The sequence below is a fragment of the Mirounga angustirostris genome, unplaced genomic scaffold (assembly GCF_029215605.1).
Source record: "Mirounga angustirostris isolate CCGP_5_RB_7025 unplaced genomic scaffold, mMirAng1.0.hap1 SCAF_6, whole genome shotgun sequence".
Taxonomy (NCBI): Eukaryota; Metazoa; Chordata; class Mammalia; order Carnivora; family Phocidae; genus Mirounga; species Mirounga angustirostris.
The window spans coordinates 97945521-97966593 of NW_026991714.1; the positions used below are offsets into that span (position 1 = coordinate 97945521).

General features: G+C 34.2%; 1 protein-coding gene across 18 annotated transcripts in view; it reads right to left on the reverse strand.

The window, feature by feature from the left end:
• The window catches only part of HERC4 (HECT and RLD domain containing E3 ubiquitin protein ligase 4), a 132446-nt gene that overhangs the window by 93876 nt on the left and 17497 nt on the right, over positions 1-21073 (reverse strand). For all 18 annotated transcript variants that reach the window (XR_010412451.1, XR_010412452.1, XR_006791297.3 and 15 more), the window contains 2 exons: positions 10768-10927; positions 2496-2572 (listed from right to left, as the gene is read on the reverse strand). Coding sequence is in view for 11 of the 18 variants with exons in the window: in XM_064594698.1 (XP_064450768.1) it covers positions 2496-2572; positions 10768-10927 (237 nt within the window). In the remaining 7 variants the exon portion in view is untranslated. The remainder of the gene's footprint in view (positions 1-2495; positions 2573-10767; positions 10928-21073) is intronic.

A 21073-nucleotide genomic window follows, 5' to 3' on the forward strand; every position in this document is an offset into this window, starting at 1 on the left:
TCCATCTCAATAAATGATATTATAACTGATTCAGTAGCACAAGCCATAAACAGAGAGAGTCATGCTGAACTCTCATCTCTTACCTTATACACAGACTGGTATCAATCTATCATATATCACCACGTAATATACAGTTTTCCTTCTAAAGAAAAATATGGCAAATAGATCCATTCCTCACCATCTCTGCTTGTCACTTTTGCTCCCCCAACTGTCACCCTATTTTGCAATTTTAGACATCTTTTTATTTTATTAAATAAAATTCATACTATAAAATAGTATACATTTAAAAGTAAGTTTCCCTCTAAAATTAGACCTTGGGTCCTCTCCCAAGAGACAACCACTCTTACCAATTACTGGTATGTACTTCCAGAAATATTTTATGGACATACTAGCAGACATCTGTATATATACAGAGAGATATTATTAAAATGTAGATCTGATAAATGTGGCTAACTGAAAAAGTTATCAGAGCCTTCCCAATGACACTGGGATAAGCACTTTTAACAAGGCCTGTAATGTTCTTTATAATCTACCTATGTTTCCGAGCTCATTTCATACCTGGTTCTCCCCTCACTATACTCTAGTGATACTTGTCTTCCTTTACATTCTCCAATGCCCATTTCTCACATGCTTGAAGTTCCCTCTGTGTAGACCTTCCCCTCATCTTTGTCTAGTTCACTTCTACTCTCTCCCAGCAGGAAGCTTTCCCTGGTCACCCAGATTACATTCAGTCCCCCTGTTATATGCTCTTAATATCCTAAACTTTTTTCTTTACAGTGCTTTTTCATAGTATGTAACTATACTGCTATTTGTATATGACTGTAACATAAGGGCTAGCAGCATACTCCTTACCACTATATACTGTACACTCCAATGTGCCTAGTTCATACTGAGGGATCAAAAAAAAAAAAAATCATTAAATGAGTAAAATACTGCTAAAGCATGAAGCCAAATTTAAGTCAAGACAGACAACTACCCTCCTCATCAGTAAAACATTTGGGTTTAAATTAATCTTGGATCTACCTACCAAAATATCAAAAGAAGAGCTGACAAAGTAACAACAAAGAATACAGGGATGCCAGCTTCCCCACTGCCTACAGAAATTCAAATGCCTTAATAAGGCATTTAAGGCCTTTGTAACGTATTACCTCAGCTGAAGGATCAGTTATGTCTCCCATGCTCACAATATCCACATAAAACTACATGCTAATATTCAAATACACAAAACACTTTCCTCATTCTATGCCTTTACTAGTACTATCACCTTAGCCAATCCTCAACACTTCCCCTAGCTACTTCTCAACATTTCTCCAATTCTGAATGTATTTTATTCGTCTTTTAAGACTTGCATCAAATGCCAATTCCTTCTTTATTGTTAATAATTTTATTGATTTGAACTAATTACACTTTTTTCATTTCCATAGCACTTTACTTTGACCTTGATCAAAACAGTATTTTCCTGTCTCAAACTAGTTATTTGTATTATCTGCCCCCTCCACTAGATGGTATAGTCCCTAAAAATAATTCTATTATCTTACCTGTATTTCCCCACAGCTATACCCTAGTGCTGTATTCACAGTAGGTCTGGACATTTAATGAATTAAATAATACTAATAATGAAGCCACTGGAGCATATTTTTTAAATGGTAAAAACCAACATAGTAACCCATGCTACAATCCTTAGCTGGCAGATGAAGAAGTTAAATGAATAAGTAACAAAAGCAAACAAGCCTAATAGATGCTTAGCCTTCACTGTTTATATTCATAAAAAGTCTGAGATCAAAGGAGACTGGTCAAGTTATAACCTTCCCACCCTCTATGAAGGCATGGCATTTAGCAGACTATAGAACAATTAGACACAAAAATCAATTCCATGTCTATATACTAGCAATAACAACTTAAAAATGATTCAATAATAAAAAATATCATTTGATATCTCGGGGAAAATCTAATAAAAGATGTATAAGACCTATCCACACAAAACATTGAGAAAAAGTAAAAGATTAAAATAGAGGGATATATGGGCGCCTGGGTGGCTCAGTTGGTTAAGCGACTGCCTTCGGCTCAGGTCGTGATCCTGGAGTCCCGGGATCGAGTCCCACATCGGGCTCCCTGCTGGGCAGGGAGTCTGCTTCTCCCTCTGACCCTCCCCCCTCTCATGCTCTATCTCATTCTCTCTCTCAAATAAATAAATAAAATCTTTAAAAAAAAAAAAAATAGAGGGATATAATATGTTCAAGAATTTAAAGAATCAATATTGTAAAGATTTCCCTAAAATTGATTTATAGAAACAATGTAATCCCAATCAAAATCCCAGTAGTCTATGTCTCTGTGAAGACTGACAAGCTAATTCTAAAATGTATATGGATATGAGAAGGATCAAAAAGAACCAGGACAATCTTGAATTTCAAGAACAATGTTGGAGGACTTTCTGCTCAATTCAAGTATCCAGTAATAAAATTGAAAAGGGGCAAGAAAATAAAAATAATGCTTACCTTTAGAAAGTGCAAGTGAATGATAGTAACCGCAAGCAACCTGTACTATCTGGATATCTGACAAACTTTTAATATTTCTAGAAAATAAAAGAAATCAAAATCAGTTAATTCCATTTAATAAATGGATCCTGCATACTATTTATTAATGCCACTTATTGACTACCTGTTATGTGCAAGTAGTTTCCTACTGACCTAGCAGTTCATGCTATTTTTTATATAAGTCATTTTACCCAACTATTTATGCTAACATCAGAAAACAAAATCAAATGTGAAAAAAACTAAGAGGTGCAATGAGAAAGGACTTTGAAAAAAGAATTTAAGCAAACTATGCTCACACCTCAAGTATTCCTCACAGTGCTTTTATAATTAAGATATTTTCTTTTATCAACAGAAATCTTTAGCTCAAAGTGTGAAACCTGGCAATATATTTGTAAAACAAATGTCCATGATCTAATTTGTCTAAAATTGGTGTTTGGCCTAGTTTAATACATGTTCTCTATCAGGTTCCTTAAGAACCAACAGGGATTCTTATCATGTGGTGCTACCAATTCACAAATTATGAAACCTATTCCTTTTGAGCTATCCTTTTCCTTTACATCTAAATCAGTGATATTAAACTTAATTCTTTATTAGAAAAATTTAATCAATTCATATGTATTATGATCACTGATATATTCAGTCATATTTCTGCCATCTTGCACTTTTTTCCTTATATTTTTATAGTTTCTTCCCCCCCTTTCTGATTTTTCCTTAATTGCAATATAATTCTGAAGGCTAATTTTTAAAACATTACAAAAATCAAGTAACCTTGTGCATCAATCATCCCAGGTGTTTCTTATGTAGTACCCCTTCTCCTGGTCATTCTGTTTTTCCTGAATGAATGTTTTCAAGGTAAAAAGGGGGGAGGAAACATATGTTTCTTATTTCCCTTTACCTGATACTGCCACCTGACCTGATTCTGCCATATGAGAGTCCGGAGCAAGTTCTGACCAGAGTGTCGATACCCATGATTTTCGGGAGGCAGCTTCAGCAAATCAAATTTTGAGTAGGAGAAAGGAGAGTTACTCTAATTCCATATTGTTCTATTAAAAATATTTTTATTTAGTGGATTTATGTTCTTAACTACAAAACCTGAGAGTTGCACTGCTATAATTTAGCAGAATCCAACAAGTTAGCAGGATCCAGTGCACCTTCATATTTTCAAATGTAGCAAAATGCCATTTTTTCTGCAATTAGCAAAATCAAACTCTAGCAATGCAAAAACAGAAATAAAAAAATACATGGATATGTATAACTGTGCTGAAGTTACTAAACATTTACCGTTACTGTTTATGCATATTAGGCACATGATACACTGACCAGTGAACTCTATTAACTATTTTTTAACTATATTAACTATTTTTAAAAAAACTTGTTCCAGGTATCAAGTCCAAATAAAACATTTCAAATACTACACTCTCATAGCACTTTATGTTTTTTCCTTCACAGCATTTATCACTATTAATTACTAGTGTACTTATTCATTTAATCATTACTAGTGTACTCTGCTAAACAATAAGCTCTATAGACGCAGAGTATGTGTTAACACTCATAGGCTCCCCAGCCCTTACCACAGTGCCTGCCAAAAATATGTAATGAATACATTGTTTAAGGATGGAGTTTATAAAGTCTTTGAGGCTTTAATATTAAACTATTCATAAAATCTGTCCCTAAAACTTCTAAATTTGCATAGCAATTTATACTCGGGTGACTTCCACATTTCCAAAATTATCATAAGGCTTGGAATATAACATAAATACTCATTTCTTTAGCCATGTTTGCTACAGCGACAAGGAACTATATTCTCCTGTGGAATTACTGTTTAAAAAAAATCTTCCTTCATCTCCATGTAAATTAATATACTGAAGGTTTGGGAAGCTGAGGGTATGTTTTTCTTTCCTATTTTTTTTTTTTTAGCTTTCAGGAATAAAAAAAGAAAAATAGTGAATGGTAATAAGTTACCATATTAGTTCCCCATGTTTTCATTTTTCCTAAAGGGATAACAAATTATAAAATTCTTAATGAAACAGAATTTTTTAATTTATCAAAAGTAATTCTCTTTAAGTAAAAAAGCTAATGTAGATATTTGTTTTCAATTTTTTAAAATGATTCAAATACAGTTAAGAAGTAAACTAAGCCAGAATAAACTTTGTAAATAAAAATACGTACTTATACATACACACTACATGAAGATTCCTATTTAATCAGAACTATGAAGAGAAAAAAATCAGAATTCAGACAACTAGGGTCAATATTTTCTAACTGCTTATAAATTTGAAATAACTCCCTAAAGTTTAGAGTATGTCAAACATTTTACTTTATTTATTTTTTATTAAAGATTTTATTTATTTATTTGACAGAGACACAGCGAGAGAGGGAACATAAGCAGGGGGAGTGGGAGAGGGAGAAGCAGGCTTCCCGCAGAGCAGGGAACCTGACGCAGGGCTCGATCCCAGGACCCTGGGATTATGACGTGAGCTGAAGGCAGACACTTAACGACTGAGCCACCCAGGCGCCCCATGTCAAACATTTTACATGGCTATGACATCACTAAATGATTCACTGTGAAGAACTGAATCATTTCTGTACTGTATTTTGAAAGATGTCTGAAATTTGTAAGAAAACTCTTAATAAACTTGGAAATAAGATTTGTACTCCCCTCTGTTGGGAAGTCTGCCAAAATATATTAATTACTGGATATGGGTGCTATTGTACTGTTATACTTTACAATTTAATGTACAGGGGCATTAGAGACAGAAACCAGGCACTTAGAGTTGTTTGTGAAGGTAAAATTCCAACACTGTTGACTATGTGTAAAAAGTTTATATTACATAATTAAAAATTTCAGAAAACATTAAATATTTTGTCAAATTCAAACTCAACAAGGTGTTTACATTATTTTGTATGTCAATTATACCTCAATAAAGTGGTTTTAAAAATATATTTTACCAATAAAACATAATTAACAATTTTCTATTTCCCAGTGAAGCCAAAACTTCCTTAGTGAGTTAAGAAGTCTTAGCACCAACTCTTCTTTCACTTTTGAAAAATTTATGCTAACAATCTAGTCTCTACCATTAAGAAATACTTATTCTTTTTAATCTAAAATTGTATTATATGTTCAAAATTGAGGGAGGTCAAGAAAATAAATTTTACTTTCGACCAAGCTGACAAGTCAAACATATTTAATTAGTTTCTATAATCCAGAAATAGTTGTTCTCACAAGGATCATGTTATACCACCCTTTCATAGTTTTTATTGCATAGGTCCAAGAAACAGAATTTAAAAAAAAAAACAAAACCCTACAATTTTATTGCCAACAACTGGTTTTCTAAAGTTTGCATGGAAAAGTATTTATTTCCACTTATATCAAACTAAATAAAAGACAGTAAAATTAGGCTTAACTTTTTTATTTTTATAAAGGTGTAACATATATCCTACATAAAAAGAAATAACTAGGCAGAAATGCAGGTCTACAGGCAAACCATAGGAGACCGTTAAATATAGGGAACAAGTTGAGGGTTGGTGGAGGGGAGTTTGGTGGGGGGCTGGGGTAACTGGGTGATGGGCATTAAGGAGGGCACTTGATATAATGAGCACTGGGTATTATATGCAGCTGATGAATCACTAAATTCTACCCCTGAAACTAATACTACACTATATGTGAACTTGAATTTAAATAAAGTTTTGAAAGAAAAAAAAAAGAAAGAAAGAAATGCAGGTCTACAGAGACTAGCGTTAGTACTGAATAATCTTTCCCCAAGAAGTAGTGATTTCAAAACAAAATTAGAAATAGGAAAAGATTGGGCGCCTGGGTGGCTCAGTCGTTAAGCATCTGCCTTCGGCTCAGGTCATGATCCCAGGGTTCTGGGATCAAGCCCCACATCGGGCTCCCTGCTCGGCAGGAAGCCTGCTTCTCCCTCTCCCACTCCCCCTGCTTGTGTTCCTGCTGTCGCTATCTCTCTGTGAAATAAATAAATAAAATCTTAAAAAAAAAAAAAAAAGAAATAGGAAAAGATTATCAAAGTAGTAACCGTTTCAACTATCACCTATTATTAATTTTACATTCTTCTTTCATTTTAAAGTGCTGCTTAAATACTCTTATCTACTGGCATAAAAATGGATTTTGTTTTCAAGAAAGTACAGCCTAACATGAATCTTCACTTTTCTGACCATTCTTACAAAAAAATTATAAACACTAATTTTTTAAAAATCTATTTACATATAGTTGAGCTTCCTCCTGTCTTCTACACATTTTATTCAAAATGAATGCAAAATTTACAAAGCTGGCTGACATCTTTAAGCATATATAAAAAGTCTTGCATATAAAAATGGTTTGGTACCACAATTAAAAAAGAAAAAAAAAAATCACTGGCAGTGTTCCACAAAAATATATTTCTTTGTCATATATTGATTTGATATGATTTCAAACATACTTGTTTATGACAAAATGAAACTGTTCTTAAGAGTAAAGCTGTTGGGTGCCTGCGTGGCTCAGTTGGTTAAGCGACTGCCTTCGGCTCAGGTCATGATCCTGGAGTCCCGGGATCGAGTCCCGCATCGGGCTCCCTGCTCCGCGGGGAGTCTGCTTCTCCCTCTGACCCTCCCCCCTCTCATGCTCTCTATCTCATTCTCTCTCTCAAATAAATAAATAAATAAATAAATAAATAAATCTTTAAAAAAAAAAAAAAAGAGTAAAGCTGTTTAGGGGCGCCTGGATGGCTCAGTTGGTTAAGCGACTGTCTTCGGCTCAGGTCATGATCCTGGAGTCCCTGGATCGAGTCCCGCATCGGGCTCCCTGCTCGGCGGGGAGTCTGCTTCTCCCTCTCCTGCTCCTCCCTCTTGTGCTCTCTCTCTCTCTCTGACTCTCCCTCTCAAATAAATAAATAAAATCTTTGGAAAAAAAAAAAAGAGTAAAGCTGTTTAGATATAAAGATGAAGTAAGCTGTGTCAGGATGTCATTAATCTCATCTGTTCTGGATGATTCAGTGGCTCAGCTGCTGTGGGGCTCCACTGGGGGCTTACCAATAAAAACACATGGGGGCGCCTGGGTGGCTCAGTTGGTTAAGCGACTGCCTTCGGCTCAGGTCATGATCCTGGAGTCCCAGGATAGAGTCCCGCATCGGGCTCCCTGCTCGGCGGGGAGCCTGCTTCTCCCTCTGACCCTCCCCCCTCTCATGCTCTCTGTATCTCATTCTCTCTCAAATGAATAAATAAAAAAATAAAATCTTTAAAAAAAATAAAAATAAAAAAAATAAAAACACATAAAGAAAAACTTTAGCTAGAGGACATTTAGACCAAAAATACTGAGAGTTTGTGAGGACTACCCAGACTCTTAGGTCTTAGCTGATCTAAATAGCTCTCCAAAGACACGGCAATTAGTGCCAGCCACAATAAAGGAGACTTTTTAACCTTCAGTGGTAAAAACCAAGCAGCAGTTGTAGGGAAAAGATCCTCTCGCCCATCAACACTTGCTAGGTGTATCCTTCCTTAGCAACATGCTCTACAACAGGGGACTTTTACTTTTGTGCTGGCAGGAGGAAATCAGCTCTCAGTTGGCTAAGCCATCTCTCCCTAGTATCAAGTCATATAAAGATATACCTCAACTAAATTTGATGTTTATTACTATCATCTCCTCTTGCTTGAAACAATAGCATGATTTATCTATCACCGGTCTGGAGTATGTTATTTATCCCATATGCTACTGGCTTGTGAAATTACTTTAGTAAACCTGTGTTAAATAGATGGCAGGCAAAGACAAACTCAGTCTCTGAGCATGATTTGCCCCAAACAAAATATACTGAAATACTAAATTGCCCTTTTTTTTTTTAAATTTTTTATTTATTTGAGAGAGAGAGAGCATGGGGGGGGGGGAGGGTCAGAGGAAGAAGCAGACTCCTCGCTGAGCAAGGAGCCCGATGCGGGACTCGATCCTGGGACTCCAAGATCATGACCTGAGCCGAAGGCAGTCGCTTAACCAACTGAGCCACCCAGGCGCCCCTAAATTGCCCTTTAACACATGAAAATATCAGTAAAAACTACATATATGTTATAACAAATCAGATCAGTCCATTGAAAACTGAGTAGGTTGAACAGGAGAAATGCCTTAACACAGAGCTTAAAAGTCAATACACATATTTAGCAAATTCAAAAACATACAAGTTTAAACCAAATGACTCAAATAAGATCTCTTTCAGGTCCCCATCCAGGTTCATGAAATAGTAAAGTCACAAATACATAATTTATTATAGGGCACTGTCCAAATAAACTGTCATATAATAAAATTCTCTCATAATTACCTTTCTTTCCATTTACTAAGTATCTATGAATTACTGACTGAAATCCCCTATACTAGAAGTGAAGAGCAACAAAAATGTAAGTATGATTTTAAGAAACCAATGGAGTAAATGTAAAAGAAATTAAAAAGCTTTGACATAAATCATGGTTTTGAGATGGTGATTTAGAAAATCTCACATGTAAGTCCCTTTTCAATCATAAAAACACAGAATTTTAAGAATCTTAAATTAAAAATCCTATTCTCCGACAATTATTTGTGGGAGGAAATAAAAGCAGTAGAAGATATGATAAATAAGGTCACTAAGTTTCTATGAATGCTTTGTATTATTATCTAGCCAATAGCTATTTGGTTGCAAATTACCATTTCCTGATATAAATCAAAACTGAAATGACTAAAAAATTCAATTTACTTAGCTTAAGGAAAAAAAGTTTTCTCCCAAGAGCACCATCATTAAGAGATATAAAAAGCATAATGGGAGTTGTGTTTGTTATTTAATTGTTGTAACAAAAGAAATTAAGGGGATTTGGGGAGTTCTGTGGAATTTAGTTACAAGATCAATCAAGGAAACATGTGATTATGATGTATCCAAAAGTCTCAACTGACAGTTTTTACTAGAACAGATATAAAACATTAAACCAAAGACCAAAAAAAAAACTTTTCATAAATTAAAACAAAGCAAATACTTTTAGTTCTCAATAAACATACACGAGGAAAGGTCATAGGCTTACTAAAGGAACTAGCTATCTTTCCTAGTTAAATAAAACTCATTTCTAACAGTAAGTTTCTGTTCTGAAATATATTATTAGTTCCTGTGTTCCATTTTCTTATCCTAGTAAGTTACATCCTATTTCTTAAACCAAAACAAACATTAATCAATAAGTTAAAAACAAAATATCTAAATGTGTGTAAAAATAATGCTACCTAGATTTATATCTAAAAGTAGTTTAATACCTTTGTTTCTCTGAAGAGTCTTCTTTTGTCCCTATAACTATTACTAGGAAGAACAAGAGTCTAAGGAAGCAAGAATTTGTATAATTTTTTTAAAAAGTGTGAGTTACTGTATTATTTATGTATTTAAAACAAATTGGATACTTTTCTTTAAATCTGTAATTTTTACCTAAATATGTTCATGCTCTTAAAATTTTTAATATTAAAACAATGGCTATGCCCTATGTAAATCTCTAAGACTACACAACATTAACAAGGCATTTTTTTTTTTTAAAGATTTTATTTATTTATTTGAGAGAGAGAGAATGAGAGACAGAGAGCATGAGAGGGAGGAGGGTCAGAGGGAGAAGCAGACTCCCTGCCGAGCAGGGAGCCCGATGCGGGACTCGATCCCGGGACTCCAGGATCATGACCCGAGCCGAAGGCAGTTGCTTAACCAACTGAGCCACCCAGGCGCCCCAAGGCATTTATTTTTTAATTTTGAAATAATTCTATGATGAATTAGTAACATAAATTAAGTCGTGGCCACAGCTTTGTAAAAAAGTGGAAAGTGACTGAATTCTTTTTACACTAAGCATGAGGGACTTCTATATTCAATAAAAACAATAAAACACAAGATAGAGAAACATGCAACCAACCAATGTTTAATAAATATTTCAATAGCTGGGGTACTCAAGATAGAACTAGTAGTTTAAATTAGTCTAAACCACTTAAAATTTTTAGTAAGAAAATAGTTATAGTAAAGTACATATTCCCCATCCCTTTTCTTTACAAACATAAATAACTTAGAGGAAAATATGTAGTACATAAAAAATAGCACTCAGCCCAAATTAAAGGCAAGAACCTACGTGGTAAACGTCCTTAAGAACTTAAAAGGGAGAAATAATTAGATGTCAATTCTTACTTGCCCACAGCAAGCAGAATAATTTAGAAAACAAATTTATTATAAAAAATTGTTAAAGACCTCTTTTTGGTCACCTTTGTTACCTGGGTACTCTGATACATTCCTCTGATCCTAGCAGGCCAAGCTGTCCATCAGAATCGAGACCCCACGCATACACCTGGCCCTTGTCATTTAGTGCTAATGTATGAGCTTCTCCACATGAAACAGCTACGATATTTTGGGCATCCAGGGCAACAACCTGCTCTACAGAAACCAAGAAGAGAGACATTACATTCTAGTTTTGAACTACCAATGAGAATAAAACAGTCTTCATCTTGTACAAAAAAAAAAGCTTAAGAAAATGATAAAATACAGACTAAGTAAAACACTAGTTATTCTGAAAAATTTAACAAGTATGTGCCATATAAAATTCTCATTGTGGTAAATACAGATATGCATCCTAGGGTATAAGTGACTCAAAATATTAAGTGACCTGAACATTTTGGGGAAGAAGTTAAAGGTTTATAAAGTTTCTCTCAGAAAGTGCTCTTCATTCAAAGCCATTACCAGTAACAGAAGAGTCCAGCTGAAAAGGGAGTAATTTAAATATCCTGGGCCAAATTATTTAATAATGAAATCATAATTGACATATACTACTATGGAGTGATTCTGAAATTAATGAAATAACCTGAATTGGCAATTTCTGATAGAAAAGCAAATTCTTTACGGATCATAAATAAAGCATCTACTAGATATGGTGAGGAGGGAACTGAAAGGCAATGTAACCATAACGAACAGGTTTTAGTTTATGGACTGCCATTTTAACATCAAAGATATAAAAACCCCATATGTGGTTAAAATATATTCAAGTTTTAAACCAGAAAATAATTCAAAATACTGGTCCTATTTAGCCACTGACAAACCAGCAAAGAAAGTGAAATTGTTTCCTTAGTCTACTTAAGATGTGTAACATCTATCAGTTACTACTCTACTACTACATGTTTTTTTTAAGATGTTATTTGAAATGAACCTTTTTTTAGCTTACTAATAAAACTATAATTTCTGTTTTCAATAAACTGAAAGCCTGTTGAAGAGCTGTTAAACTGAATCAATCAGGGTTTCTTCTGAAGCACACTTTAGCTCAATGTAGAAATGCAGCTGTTAGTAAAGAAACCAACTGCATCAAAAAAGTTTAAATCCCTATGGTTAGAGAAATTCACATTCTATCTGGATTACTAGCCTGCATTTTGGGGTGGGAGGTTAGCCCGAGATAGCCTCTAAGAATCTATACAACTTTAATGATATTATTTAAAGTACTTACCTTTAAGTACTGAGTTAGTAACTCGTGAAGCTGGTGAACAGTATGTGGAAGTTCATTATACTAATCTTTTGCTATCTGTATATATTTTGTGTATATGTTTTTAATGAAATTATATTGTAGGAATATACAAAACAAGCAAACAAAGAGAACAAGATATAACATTGTCCTCCCCAAAAAAATCAAGAAAAAGGACTTACAAGTATGACATCATTTATTTACATCAAAACATTACCATAAATCTTAATTATGAATAAAGAAGTAAAACACTCAAAAGATCTGTTCTCTTTCACACAGGCCCCAGAAATAAGTCAATGTATCTCCAAGACTATCCTCAAAGGAAATATAGAAAAGAGCAGAAAATGACAAGATGACAAGACTGATCAGTTCAATAGCTAATGAAGAGTACTTAAATTAGATAGCAATGGCTATAAAATCAAAGGCACCAAAATCCAAGAAACAAAGAAACAATAATCATTCATACCAAACACTAGTATTTACTGTATACCCTTCTGCTCCAAAGACTGGAGACACAATGAGAATAAAACATTTCTAGCCCTCAAAGGGTTTACAGTCTACAGAAAAACAGGTGAGATAAGGACTGTGATTAAATGCTAAGATAAAGGTAACAAAAGGCACCATGGGAACATGAGATACTTTTAAAACCTTCAAAGATACTAGGAAGAATTCTGGAAGACGGTAACACTTAAACACTAAATCCTCAGCTGAGGAAAGAGGAAGAGATTCCATGTAGCCATTTGAGAAAATTCTTATACCAAAACAAACTAAAAACAAAGTGAAAAGACTAATAGGAAAAACAGGGGAAAAAATGTTATTCATACCTCAAAGAAATAATCTCCCCAATTTTTAAAGATGTAGTTGGGAAAAAAAAAAAAAAAGAAGACCAGTAATTCAATGAAAAATGGACAAAAGATGTCAACTGATAGTTCACAGAAAAAGAAACAGAAATGGCCCTTTATCATAATGAAAAGTCGCTCAACCTCATTGATGAGAGAACTCCAAATCCAAACTACATTTGGAAGCCAATAATATGTTCACTTAGAAAATTTATAAAACCACTTATAATTTTATACTTTTCCATATGGGTTAACCTTTAAGCATCAAGGTTTACATTTATCAAGAGAATGAGAAGAAAAGCCACAGAATGGGAGAAAATATTTGCAAAAGATAGTTCTAATAAAGGACTATTATCCAAAATATACAAAAACTCTTTTAAAACTCAACAATAAGAAAATAAACAGCCCAATTAAAAAATAGGCAAAAGAACTGAACAGACACCTCACCAAGGAAGATACACAGATGGCAAGTAAGCCTATGAAAGGATGTTTTCCTTTATATGTCATCAGGGAATTTCAAATTAAAATGAGATCCACTATACACCTTATTAAAATGGCCCAAATTGCTGGAAAGGATAGAGAGCAACAGAAACTCTCATTCACTGCTGGTGGGCATGTAAAAGGATAGAGCCACTTTTGAAGACAGTTTGGTAGTTTCTTACAAAACTAAACATACTCTTATTATATGATCAAGTAATCACAATCCTTGATATTCACCCAAAGGAGCTGAAAACTATGTCAACACAAAAATCTACATAAAGATGTTTACAGCAACTTTATTCACAATTGCTAAAACTTGGAAGCAACCAAGATGTCCTTTAATAGTGAATAAACCGTGGTACATCCAGATGATAGATTATTCAGCCATAAAAAGGAATAAGCTATCAAGCCATGAAAAGACATGGAGGACACTTAAATGCATATTACTAAGTAAAAGAAGCCAATCTGAAAAGGTTACACTCTGTATGATTCCAAATACATGACATTCTGGAAAAGGCAAAACTCTGGAGACAGTAAAAAGTTTAGTGGTTGCTGGAGGTTAGGGGGAAGAGAGGAATGATTAGACAAAGCACAGAGTATTTTAGGGTAGTAAATAAAACTATTCTGTATGATATCATTACCATTCTGTACAATACTACATGTCATTAGGCATTTGTCAAAACCCATAGATTGTACAACACAAAGAGTGAACCCTAATGAAACCAAGGACTTCAGATGATGTCAATGTAGGTTTGTTAATGGTGGTAAATGTACCACTGTGTATAGGCTGTGGATAGTGGGGGAGATTGTGCATGTGTGGGGATGAGATATACGGGAACTCTGTACTCTGCTAAATTTTGCTGTGAACCTAAAACCACTCTAAAAAATAGTTTATTAATTTAAAAAGTTTATGATTATAATAAAACTCACACACCAAGATACTATTTTCATAAAAATCCAAAAGTTTGGTAATAATAGGTTGGAGAAAAAAGCACTCTTATATACTGATAATAGAACTGCAAAACAGAACACTCTTTATGGAGAGGAATGTGGCAATACCTAACAAAACATATGCATTTACCTTCTGGAATTCCATTTCCACAAAAATATCCTACAGATACACCTAAGTACTTCGGCATAGGATTATTTTGAGCTCAAAGACATTAAGTAGAAATAGATACAAGAAAAGCTCTCTGCCCTCTCCCTATTTGCCTAAAAGCAGGACATAAATATGTAAAGGTGTCCACCCCTTCCCTCTCTACCAGGAAGAACAGAAGTTAATCACCAGAGACAACTCTAAACCCTTATCAGCTCAGAGATGGCGCCAGGAAAACCTACATAACAAACTTTCCTAACTAGCCCTTATCTTCCATTAGTTTCCCCACCTATTTACCTTCCCACAATTTGCCACCCCAAAACTCAATCCTTTTTGCTGTTACTTCTCTAAAAATTTACTGTTCTTGGGCACCTGGGTGGCTCAGACAGTTAAGCGTCTGCCTTTGGCTCAGGTCATGATCCCAGAGTCCTGGGATTGAGTCCCACATCGGGCTGCCTGCTCAGCGGGGAGCCTGCTTCTCCCTCTGCCTGTCTCTCTTTCTCTATCTTCTATGAATAAATAAAAAATCTTTAAAAAAAAATTTACTGGCCGCCTGGGTGGCTCAGTTGGTTAAGCGACTGCCTTCAGCTCAGGTCATGATCCTGGAGTCCCAGGATCAAGTCCCGCATCGGGCTCCCTGCTCAGCGGGGAGTCTGCTTCTCCCTCTGACCCTCCTCCCTCTCTCTCTCATTCTCTCTCTCTCAAATAAATAAATAAAAAATCTTTAAAAAAAAAAAAATTACTGTTCTTTTGTTCTCTGTAAGCCCATGTTCTACCACCTGAATTACTCATTACAACTTTATTAACACACGTGTTGAGGTCCCATGTGTAAGCGCAACGCATGTGTTAATAAACTTGTTTTGTTTTTCTCTTGTTAATCTGCCTTTTGTCTAGACAAGTCCAGCTAGAGAACCCAGGAAGGTAGAGTACAAATACACATGTGTGTACGTGTTTCTGTTTGTATGTGCGAACGTGTGTATTGTATTTGCAGCACTGTATATAAGAAAAGACTCGAAATGTTCCAAATATCCATCAATAAAGGATTCCATCTACACACTGGAATACTATGCTCCACAAACAAAATAATAATAATGAGGAAACTCTACATACTGATATAGAAAGACCTCAAGGGTATATTAGCAAAGAGAAAAAAAAATATCAAGATGTGGAATACTATATGATTTGCTACTTTTGTATAAGAGGTAAGAATAAGTATATTCATACTTACTTAGATCCACATAAAGAAATTTTGAAATGATATACAAAAAAACTAATAAACATATTTATAGGTGATGCAGGTAGAGGGGGAAATACAGTAGTCAAATGCAAGGGCAAAACTTCCCAATGTGTATTTATTGATTTTGAACCATGTGCAGTATATACTGTCTATTCCAAACAAAAAAATAAAAATTAAATACAATATTAGAGAAAACAGTTAAAGCCACGTGTTAAACCAACTTTTTCATTTTAAAACTGATGTGAACTCTTTAATTTTTTCTACATACTAAAAGCTCAAGACAAATAATCTTGGTTCTTGCAGAATTTTTGTCCCACCAAATTACTGAGATACCTATTTTGAGAATGGGTAACTACTTCAGAAATACATTATTAAAGAAACATAATAACAGTTTTATGTCCCGGGAATAGCATTTAATATAGGCTTATCAGACAACAAACACACAAAACCCGTAACTTCTTGTACAAATCTTTAAAACTACTTAAGTTTTTCCCAATGGCTCATCAAAACAAATAGCCTCAACCCTACCCCCATCCCTAGGATACTAGAAAGTCAGATCAGTGGTATACTGCGACATTTCACATCTAATGAAATTAGATGGTTGAATGCTTAAAACAAGATCACCAGAAAAGAGTCAATGATAAGCCAGAATGAAGGAGGAATAAATGAACCCAGTAAAACAAAAAAAATTCACTAAAAGCCCAACTCAATGATGCCATGTGTGAGAAAGAAAACAGAATGCATACCAAACCCAACAGCTAACATTTATTATTTACTATGTACCAGGTACTATGCTATTAAGTTTTAATCATCAAGCTACATTTGCCTTTCAAAGCCAAGTTATAATAGAGAAAAAGGAAGAATAAGTGGGAATTAAATTCACTTGAATTAGGGTAAGTATGAATATATTTAGAGGACAGAAAGCAAAAGAAAAGTTGCCAAGCAAGCCCATTAAACAGTTGATTCCTTTTATAAAGAGAGGCTACAAGAAAAGGTTGGAATTATGAACGTATGATGTTAAACTTGATGCTAAAGTTTTAATAATGGCACATGATCATAGTTATCTCTTTAAAAAAATATAAAACAGATAAAATATGTGGTGTTAACTGTTGGTCATTGTGTTATTCTTTCCACCTTTTTTATGCTTCAAATGCTCATACAAAAAGTTTGAGAAAAGTAACACTGTGTTCCTATCAGTATTTATGGCTCACAAGAACATTTAGTTTGGGGAGGCACAAAAGGGCAAAGAAAACAAGTGGTGGAGATTGCCTTGAGAAAGAAAAAAAAATACATTATTCAGAGACAGGAGCAAAAACAGAAAAGATAAAGAACAAGAGAGATGTAACATATCTATCTTGTAAATACTGATAGCAGATATATTCTAAATACATCTCTAATAAGTCCTAAATCATCATTACTTCTGGTTGTCCTTACACTTATATTGTTAAAATGCAGTATTTTTGAAAACCAGTGGTGCATCATTTTAGTAAGGAGGAAAAGGCCATCGTCTTTACTCCATACATGTAAATACAGTCTCTTTTAGACTTATAAAAACCAATTAAAATGTTCAACCTAATGACAGTTTTTCAATATCATCTATTTCCTCCCAAATACCTCTGGATGTATATCTGACTTCAGCATTTGTTCATAAACAAACTGTGTCAAATAAATTTTGTTGCACAAACACTGTAAAAGAAGAATACTGCTGCACATCCTTTTAGCAATATAGGATAGATCCAGGTTCTTGCTGCAAAATGTTACATGATAAAACCCTTCCTATTCAATAACTAACTGGATAAAAACATCCTATTTCCTTTGGGTCCTAAGAAATATATTCATCAATTCTTGAAATTGTGAAAAGAGTTCATGTAGAATATTATCTCCAGACTCATTTGTTTAAATTGTTCACACAATTTGTTAAAACAAATTGTTAAATTTGTTTAAAGAGTTCACTTAAATGATCAATTTCATATCATCATACAGTGATGATCTACATTCACCTTGAGATTTGTCTAGTAATTGTGAAACATCTTCCTCCCAATTTTGTCATTATGGATAGAAATAAAAAATCTTGCATTCTCAATTTTGCAATTTGTGCAAAAGAGAAATAAAAGCTACAAAGACAGTGACTCGAGACTTATTTTCTTAAAAACTAATACAAAACTCTGCACAACATATGAAGAAAACGATGTTAAATGTTGATGATTTATTTCATGGCACCATTCTTCTAGGAAACCCACCATTGTTCCACTTACAATTTTAGTCTGTTTATTTTAGTCTACTTGAGAATACAATCAATTCTTATTACTGGCCAAAAGTTATTTTATAAAGTCACCAAAAATACTTATTTAGCAAATACTGAAACACTACCCCCAGGGAAAATACAGGGTTAGGCTCCTGCAAGCCTCTGATTACATTTTCATGAACTGATCAACACATAACCTTGTTTAATTAATGTGTGTTTCTGCTTAAAGACATCTTATAATTAATATATATTGTTGATTCACTAACATTAAATTCACAGCCATCAGCACTGTAACTCATGCTTCAATGTATTATCTAGTAGGGCATATCACAGCCTTCCTGTGCTTAGAACACCAGATAGCACTACAGTACTATACTCAGAGGCCATTTTAAACAGTGAAATCACCAACAAAAGTACAAAAATGTAAAATATGTGGGACCTAAATGTACTGCAAAAAGGATACTGGTTTACAGTATGAGAGCTGAAACAAGAAAGCAGAGCACTGTTTTGCTGAACCTCAGCTGGGAGTGTGCACACCAGGAGACTCAACTATTTTGCAGCTCTGCATATGTGTGTCCAGGAATGACCATAAAATGCCCTGTATTAACCGACTACGACCTAGGTTGAATAGTAACAGTATACATATACACTTCTTCTTAGACAACCAATCACAAAATACACAACATGGTCTATTAGTAGTCTTTTTGCTAACCAGGGTTTAAACCTGATACTAAGATATAATCATCAAGGGGTGCCTGGGTGGCTCAGTCCATGAAGCATCTGACTCTTGGTTTCAGCTCAGGTCATGAGATCAAGCCCTGAGGGGCGAGCCCACGTTCAAGAGGGAGTAAGCTTGAAGATTCTCTCCCTCTGCCCCCCTCCCACTGGCATGTGCACACTTTCTCAAATAAATGAATGTTTAAAAAAAGATATAATCAATAATATGCTCTGAGAATCTCACAAATAAAAAATACTAACAGTAAAGAATGCATTGTCTTCTAAAAAAAAGAATGAATTGCCTTCTGGATCTAATAGATCCAGATAATACATACTACAAAAGATAATACATACTACAGAAACACCATTAGTAACATATTCACAACTAGCATCTCTTAAAAGCTGCTGCTTATTCAAAATTCTAAAACAGCTAATTTGAAGGAAAATATGAACATTATCATGTTACTCTGTATTCTCTTTCACCTACAGACTTCAAAATCTTGTTATAGGATAATTTGTGTCCTCCCAAAATGTATATGTTTAAGTCCTAATCCTCAGTAACTCAGAATGCAACCTTACTTGGAAACAGGGTCATTGAGGATATAGTTAGTTAAGTTAAAGTCATATGGGACAGACTTGTACCCCTGAAACAAATAATACATTGTATGTTAATTTAAAAAAAAAAAAAAGATGAGGTCATGTGGGAGTAGAGTAGGCCTCTAATCCTCAGAAGGGGAATTTTGGTCACAGTCACACAAGGAGAATACCATGTGAAGGAATGCCTAAGACTGACAGCAAACTACCAGAAGCTAGGAGAGGGCCCTACATAATTCATTCATAAATCAGGGACTAGCTGGTATAAAAGTACAATTACCAAACATGATCCCAGTCCACAATTAATCTTAGCTCTTAATGTGGTCAATGAGTTTAAGGAACTTCTACACATATTTAAAAATAAATAAATAAATAAATTCCAACAAAGGCTGAACAACTATCAATGTTTTATACAGAGAACAAAAATCTTTGCTGATATTCAAGTTTATAAAAAGGTCTAAAAAAACAATACTGTTATGAATAGCAACAAGCACAGCAATTTGGTAACAAAAAACTGAGGTATCAAGGAATAAACTTTGCTCAATAGCTAATTTTAAAAAACACCATTTCAACTTCTTACTAAAAGTTTAATTCTGCCAGAGTTTAAGTTTCAAAATCCTGTCCTACCATGCCTCATTAGTTGCTATAAATATAGGTTTCCTTTTCCCTTCTCTCTGAATTACTCAAAACTCTAACTAGAGCAATGGAAAAAATCCATCTCTAAAAATTTAAAGTTTACACAATACCATACTATGAAATTTAAAAAGTACTGTATAACCTCATTCTTATTTAAAAGCATGTCACACACAGCCCTAACATATATGCAGAGAAAATACTGAAAAATACTAAATTGTCAACACCGGTTATCTATAAGTGGCTTTTTCTTTTTTTATTGTTCTTTAACTGTTTAAAAGAACTGTATGTGTAGTTGATGCATTTTATGATTTTGACTTTTTAAAGATGAAGACCTTAATTACTTGGGAATAGCGAATGGCACCAATAAATAATTCAGAGTGCTTTCCCCCCCCTTTAAATAACCATAGTGCTAATTTTGTTACAGAGATTTATAACCAAATGGCTACTTCACTCAAGGCATATACTTCTCTATTCTTAAAGTGAAATTACTGCTTACTGACATTTTTTAAAGGATCTGTAATACAATGCATATAATAATAATAAAACAAATTAATAAAACTGAACATCTAAACTAAATAAAAACTAAAACAAAAATTAAATGAAAATGTTTATTATCTAAAATTACCACCAATAGGAATTTGGAATGGTATAACCGGTAGTCACCAAAACATTTTAATGAGTTCCCGGATAAAATCTAAAGTTAACATAAAGTAATTTACATGTCTTAGCTGACAGCTCACAATAAAATAATGTTCTTATGGAGATAGAATTAAATTACAAAATTCTTTATAACAGATATTTACAAGTTTGTACCCCTTTTATGCATTCTATACATACAGGTGCAGAGTTAGCATACATAAAGAGTTTATGGCACAGTGTTAAGCACTTTATTTAATCTCATTTAATCCTCATAACACCATGAGACAGGTGTACCATCATCCCTACTTCACAGATAAAGGTACTAAGATATAAAGGTACTAAGATATAAACATTTCCCATTTATTGAACTGCCATCCTTTTGTTAATATTTAAATAACAAGGTTATGTTTTTATTGTTGTTTTTTAAAGATTTTATTTATCAGATAGAGAGACGGCAAGAGAGGGAACACAAGCAGGGGGAGCGGGAGAGGGAGAAGCGGGCTTCCTGCGGAGCAGGGAGCCCGATGCGGGGCTCAATCTCAGGACCCTGGGATCATGACCTGAGCCAAAGGCAGACGCTTAACAAATGAG